General features: G+C 44.0%; 1 protein-coding gene across 1 annotated transcript in view; it reads left to right on the top strand.

The window, feature by feature from the left end:
- Window positions 1-7500, top strand: part of LOC139921753 (neuronal acetylcholine receptor subunit alpha-7) — a 47109-nt gene that overhangs the window by 28727 nt on the left and 10882 nt on the right. Inside the window, exon 6 of the mRNA XM_078283118.1 lies at window positions 168-335. Within this exon, the coding sequence (XP_078139244.1) occupies window positions 168-335 (168 nt within the window). The remainder of the gene's footprint in view (window positions 1-167; window positions 336-7500) is intronic.

The following is a 7500-nucleotide window of genomic DNA, read 5'->3' on the forward strand; positions in this document are numbered from 1 at the left end:
GGTTTTCTTTTACTTGAACTATGGTCTGTATTTCTGTTATTATCCTTGCTTTAATCATCCTGTGCATTTTAGCACTTTATTTTTCTTCATTATTTCTTCATCTCGTCCACACAGTTTGTATTTCTTCCCTTTCTTCAGTTTTGATCATAGTTGATTTCCTTCAACAGGAATATTTAAGAGCACCTGCTACATCGATGTGCGCTGGTTTCCGTTCGACGTGCAGCGCTGCGACCTGAAGTTCGGCTCCTGGACGTACGGCGGCTGGTCGCTCGACCTGCAGATGGTCGAGGCCGACGTCACCGGATACATCGCCAACGGAGAGTGGGACCTCGTGGGTGAGTGACGCAGGAAACGCCTCGCTGTGGCGCCGTTCCTCTTATTCCACTGGAAAGTTCCCTGGTCAGTAATGAGTTCAGTCAGTTTCATGATCTTTTAAACCTGTTGCAGCCTGATGCAGCTCAAAGGTTCGGTTTGGTTTCTGTGGAGCTTCTAGAAACTCCTCTGATTCTGTCATGGCAGTTTGCAGTGTGTGGTTTTGTAAAGATGATCATAACTTATCAGAGGTGTGACCAAGTCAGCTTCACTCGAGTCCCAAGTCAGTCTCAAGTCAAGTCCCAAGTCATTAATGTCAAGTCTCAAGTCTAAATGTAGAACAGCAAGTCAAGTCAGAACAAATCAAGAGTCCAGTATCAATTTAATATCTTAAAGAAAACTAAATATCTAGGACTTTTCAATGCAATATGGTTTTAATAGGATAAAAACTTGGTAAGAGCATCATGAGTTTGATTTCTATAATCAGTTTCAACTTCAATAAATTCAATCATTCCATACAAATTCAGAAAACAGAATTTAAATTCAGTCGTCCGCTGGAACAAATCTCATCACTTTCAATCTAAGTCATTTACACAAACACAAGATCTCAAGTCAAGACTTTAGAAACCTTTTCAAGTCATCAAAGTACAAGTCAGAGTCAAGTCCCAAGTCACCAGAACCCAAGTCAAGTCAAGTCTCAAGTCTTCTCTTCATGCATGGTGGTTTGTGTTTCCTCCTGCGGTCGGACAGCAGAGCGTCCGAACGTTCTGCCGCTCTGCCGTTAACGTTCTGTCATCGCTCACACAGACGCTCCATACAGAACTTTACTGGAACGTTACGACTGGAGCAGAGGAACTGAAGAACTGATTTACTGGAACCTGCTGAGACATGCAGGACAGACTGCAGGGGGGGAGTTATCTGTCTATCTTCCATCTCTTTTCTCTGGGAGCTGTGGCTTTGACCTTTGACCTCCTCACTGTTGGTTGCTTGTAATGCTGTTGATCTGGGAGTAGAAGCTGATTCTGCAGTTGTGCATCAGGTAAATGAGCAGAATGTAAATGTTTGAGCTGAACATCAAACCTGCGGCTGAGGATTTAATAACATCCCTCCCATCCAGCGTCGCTCCGCTGGTAATTAAAGCCTCCCGCTGCTCGTTGTTCCGCCTGCGGGCCGCTGCGCCGCCGTGCTGCTCAGTGAACCTGAAGGCTGCTGGGAGCCGGGCGCCGCCTGCGGGCCGCTCAGACCGCCGGCCGCTCTGAAAGGCCAGATCACGCAACAAAGCGTGACCAAACACTGACATTTGAATTTCCAAACTTCAGCCCAGTTTGTTTTATTTCTCTGATGCTGTCATGGACCACTGGGAGCTGTGACCTCGTTTATAATGAGGCAGGATGCAGATTTTACTGTTTTAATAAAGTAAGAGCATCAGGTCACACGCAGCTGCTGCATGCTTTACTGTTGGATCACATGAGACGCTCTGCACAGAAAAACATCTACTAGTAATTGGTTTTCTGTCTGCTGACTCTTTTTCCTCAATAAGAATCAAAATCAGAATCACTTTATTCATCAAATCCAATAAATATACAGGAAAAAGTTTTTGAGTGATATTGGTACAGAGACGTAATGATAACTAACGCAGCACAGTACAGACTGAACCTGGTCTCATGACATTTGGTGAAGTGAGCATGATGCAAAAATTAAAATGCAACTAACTCGCTCCATGCAGGAGAAGTGTTAGAAGTGTTCAGCAGAAAGGATCAGGAGGAGGAGACGGGACAGGAACCAGGAAGTAGTTTGACGGTGAACAGTAAGGTTCAATTCCCAACTCATGACAACAAGTTTTCATTTATTGAACCGTGAGCAAAACCTGAAGCTAACCTGAAGCTAACTGTTTCAGCTGCTAAACTGAAGCGTTAGCTAACCTTCTCATGTGACCAACAGGTTGAAATGTCCAGAACAATTCCTGCTGTTGGACCAGAATCCTTTACTGGAGGAACCTGGTCTGAACTGGATTCCTGATCTGAGTCACAGTGTTATGAGCCTGTGTGTCCTGACAGATGATGCAGGACAACAGAGTCTCATCCAGAGCAAAGATGCTGCAGGATCCAGCAGACTGTAGACTCTGATCCTGTAGATCCAACAGATCCAGTAGATCCAACAGATCCAACAGATCCAACAGATCCAGTAGATCCGAGCTGATGACACTCAACTCTACCTCTCCTTCCCCCCTCAGAAGCACAAATTGATGGGAGCATCTCTGCATGTCTTAAAGACATCAGTGCTTGGATGTCTGTTCTCTCACACAGACCTCCATCACCATGAGAACTCCACTGTTTCCCTGTCTGACTGCCAAGAACCTAGTGGTGATCCTGGAAAACCAGCTGTCCTGCTCTGTGAATCCCAAGACAAGACAGCTGATAGCATCACTCGAGAGGGGGAAGTTGCCGGAAAGGAGGTATGACCCATCAGAAGTTCCCCCTCTACTGGCAGACCTCCTCTTTTACCTTTTACTGGGCACTTGTAACAGGAGGCTCGGAAGTGCTCAGGAGACCCACAGTACAGACAACAGCCATTTCTCCTCCGTCGGTTCCTCTTCTCCTGGGAGAGACGCATTCCTCCACTCTGCATGGGCTCCTCGTCAGGAGCGGCAGGGGAAGTGGTATGAATGGGGACACTGGCAGGAGGCACTGGCCGACTGCAAGGTGGACCCACCGGGCGCGAAGACCTCTCCCGCCATACTACCTGATTACATAAACTTGTGATGACGCGGAGCTGAGAACTGGGACGCAGAAGATTGGCGATGTGAGACCAAGACTTGGCAGGGATGGGATTATAAAGGAGAACAGGAGAGCAGCGATAGGATGACAAGCTTCTTAACGTGAGTAAGAGAAAAGAGCAGAATACTTTTTTGGAGTTGTGAAAAATTGAAATCATTTTGGGAAGATGTACATTCAGTTTTGATTAGTGCGCTTGGATACGAGATTCCGTTGTCATGTACTATCTTGTACTTGGGCCACATTACACCAGTAACACTTGAGAGGGATCGATGCTTGGTTAAGATATTCCTTACAGCAGCTAGGAAAGCCATAACTAGAAGCTGGTATAAACCTGAGTCTCCTAAGCAGAACCAGTGGTTGGACATCATACAGGAAATATGGACAATGGAAAGATTGACTTGTGTGCTAGGTTTGAGGGAAGATTTGTTTGCAAAGAGATGGCAGAAGTGAATACTTTACCTCGAGAAATTATAAGGACACTGACTCACATCTTGTGTGTGCATTCTAAGTATAAGGCAGCTACTGAATATTTTCTTTTCTTTTTCTTTCTTTATTAATGTGCCCTCCCACAAGCTCTATGTTTTTTGTTTTTTTTTCATTTCAGTTTGTTCAATTAGTTTTTCATTCCAGCTGATATTTGTATCTTGATTTGTGAATGTGTATATTTGTTGTACCCTGAAATTCCAATAAAGATAAAAAAAAAAGAAAAGAGCAGAATACTTCACGTTGTCTCCTCCTGCCTCGTCTGCCAGGACGCGCTGCTTCTACAACCCGATGCTACAAATGCTTATTCGTATTAAAAGTCTCAGCTGTTGGACAAAAGCGTCAGCTAAATGACAGAACGTAATGTAATGTAAGAGTAGAGGACACACAGTGACTGATGAAGAGGTTCGTCTTCCTTCGTCTTCCTTTCCTCCTTCTGACCGGCTGATGAAAGAGCGAGTATGAAATGAAATGGAAAGAGGGAGATAACAGAGAATGAAAGAGAGACGCCCCCCCCACCCCCACCCCCCACCCCACCCCCCCCCACCCCCACCCCCACCCCCAGAGACACCACTCAGCCAATGGGCCGTTCACAAGGAACTTAATTGAAAATCTCAGCAGCAACATTTCCCATTTCCCTGGCTGCATGACCCTCCCCCCCCCCCCCCCCCCCCACACACACACACACACTGCACACCCCTCCCCCTGTATCACAGCATGCAGATTGCAGCCGGTGTACTGAGCGGTGCAGTAACACACAGCAGAGGAGACGCAGCAGAGCGAGGTTCAGTCTGTTTCCTCAGGAGAAAATAGAACCAGGCAGCTTTTATTTTTTTATTTAAAACAGACAGGAAAAAGGAAAATAAAAATCGTCATTAGGTGTCAAACTTCAACTTGGGGTTACAAGCCAAAAACACTGAGAACCAGTCAGTCAGACCAGTCTGTACCCAGTCTGAGCCACATCGCATAGATTCAGTCTGTCATGTTTTGTGAAGCTTCACTCTCTCCAGACTCGTCACTTCTGGGCGTTTCACTGTGTTTCCTGGGGCGACCGTCGGGTTTGCAGCTAAAATATTTGCGGCTGCTTCAGGTGATGTCACTCACCAGGAGGAGGAACCACCTGACCTTTCCTGACCTTTCCTCCGTACATCACTTCCTAATCTCTATCAGCTGACAGAGAGCGGTCATATCCGGACTCAGCCGTCGTCCAACTTCCATTCAAGTAAAACTAGAAACAAAAATGTGTCGACCGGAGAATTTGAGTCGATGTTTTGCCCAAATGTGACGGCTCGCTCATTTACATAATACTGAATCGTTTCAGCTTTTGTGGTTGCATCACCGGCCTGGTTCCCGTCCTGATGTCCGCCCAGCAAGTCACTTCTCATAGACCAGGTGGAAACTGTTGGCCTGGTGAAACTGTGTCTGCTGTGTATCTGCTGTCAGCTGCTGCTGTAAAGCCCCAAATAAATGACTGATTTATCAACCTTTTTCTTTTCTTCCATTAAAAATAATAATAATAATAATAATAATAATAATTATTAGCTTTATTTATAGAGCACTTTTCAAAACACAGTTATAAAGTGCTTTACAGTCAAGATAAAAGAAAGACCAAATGCGGTAATAACTACTGAAAGAGAAAAAGTAAAATAACAACAATATAAGATGGAAGAATAACAGGCAAAATAGAATAAAAGCAACATGAAAGAGACAGGAGCAGCATAAAAATATAAAACAGGGCAAAACAGTATAACAGACAACAAAAAAAATGAGTAAGCCACGATCCTAAACAGACTTAAAAACAGGAGAACAAAATGGCAGCATAAAAGCAGAACAGACTATAAAAAGGCCTTTTTTAACAAGTGGGTTTTGAGAAGCGATTTAAAAGATGATACTGGGTTAGCGAGTCTGAGCTCCTCCGGCAGGACGTCCAGGAGCTCCGGGACCCGACCACCTTGGTCTTTAGCCTGGACCTGGGATGAGTCAGGAAGGTCCTGCCTGAGGACCGCAGACTGCGCTCTGGCTCTTATGAGGTTAAGAGATCTGTAATATAACTAGGGGCTAAACCGCATTGAGCCTTAAAAGTTAGCAGCAAGATCTTAAAATCGATTCTGTACTTAACAGGCAACCAGTGAAGAGAGGCTAAGATAGGGGTGATGTGGACACGTTTCCTGGTATTTGTTAGGAGCCTGGCAGCTGCTTCCTGTACCAGCTGAGACGAGAGAGAGAGAGAGCTGGCTGAGGCGAGAAGTATAGAGAGAGTCACAACAGTCCAGCCGAGATGAAATAAAGGCATGGATAACTTTCTCAATGTCAGCAGCAGATAGAAATGATTTTATTTTAGAGATGTTCTTCAGCTGGAAGAAGCAGGACTGAACAATACTCTTTACTTGAGTATCAAAAGACAGGTTAGCATCAAACAGAATACCTAGATGTTTTGACACAGGCTTAACACTGGCTGCTAAACTGCTGAGTTTACTCTGGATTGGAGTTATGGAGTTTTTTGGGCCAAATAGAACAATCTCTGTTTTGTTTTCATTTAGCTGAAGAAATTGTTGAGACATCCAGCACTTTATATCAGCAAGGCGAGCCTGGAGACGAGTTAAACTGTCAGAGTCTCGGGGTTTTAGAGGTAGATATAGCTGGGTGTCATCTGCATAAAAATGAAAAGAAATATCGTGCTTTCAAATAATGTGACTCAGTGGTAGCATATAAATAGAGAACAGTAAGGGACCTAAAATTGACCCTTGAGGGACACCACATGTGAAAGAGGTTGGAAGAGATGATGCATTTCCACTAATGACAGAGAAGGTTCTATTGGTGAGGTAAGAGTGGAACCAGTTTAGGACAGCGTCATTGATGCCAACCCATAATTCATAATTCAAGGCGGTTTAGAAGGATGGAGTGGTCGACTGTGTCAGAGGCGGCACTGAGATGAAGGAGGAGTAATATTGAACATTGTCCAGCATCAGCTGCTAGGAGAAGATCATTTGTGACCTTGACAAGGGCGCTCTCAGTACTGTGACAAGCTCTGAAACCAGACTGAAATTCCTCAAAGAGGTTATTGTTGTTCATAAAAGATGTAATTTGAATAGAAACTACCTTCTCTATGACCTTGGATAGAAAGGGTCATTTGGAAATAGGTCTATAATTGCTAAAGATAAGGGGGTCCATATTTGTTTTTTTGAGGAGAGGTTGTACTATACAGCATGCTTAAAGCAGGAGGGGACAGAGATAAAATAACAGGACCAAGTGCTCCAAGTACCTCCTTTGAAAATGTGGTGGGGATAATATCTAATGGGCAGGAGGCTGTAGTATCCTGTAAGGCTGAAAGGGTAATTGGTTCAAGTTTGACAGAACAGCATGAATGTTGGGGGAAATTGAAAGGTTTCGGTCAACAGGTGAAATGTGGTGCTTGACGTTTTCCACCTTGTTTGAGAAGTAAGTAAAAAAATCCTCACATTTTGTGAGGATTTTTGGAGTTGTGACAGTTTCTTGTAATGAGATTTGAGAAATAGCTTGATCTTGCATCTTTAACTGCTCTCTGGTACTGCTGCATTAGATTTTTTAGTATGTCTAGGGAGACTTATATTCTAGTAATTTCTGTGACTCCATTGAGATCAACAGTAGAATCAGTTTCAGTTCCTAGATCACCAACATTACAGGCAACCAACAGTGAGGTCAAAGGTCAGAAGTCACAGCAGCCTGACAACAGAACGATCCTGATGAGAAGAGAAGGGAAAGACAGGAGTGTCAGGGAGAAAAGGTTGAAAGGTTCATTTTATTTCTTTAAGGTCTGCTTATTATCCTGTCACCATGTGATCTTACCTGAATGCATCATGTTCAGATACTGACATACAGTATGTATTACAGTATATATACAGTATTACAGCATTACTAAGACAGTATTACCTTTAAAAACTTTCCTGTG

This window comes from Centroberyx gerrardi, chromosome 4, assembly GCF_048128805.1.
Source record: "Centroberyx gerrardi isolate f3 chromosome 4, fCenGer3.hap1.cur.20231027, whole genome shotgun sequence".
NCBI lineage: Eukaryota > Metazoa > Chordata > Actinopteri > Beryciformes > Berycidae > Centroberyx > Centroberyx gerrardi.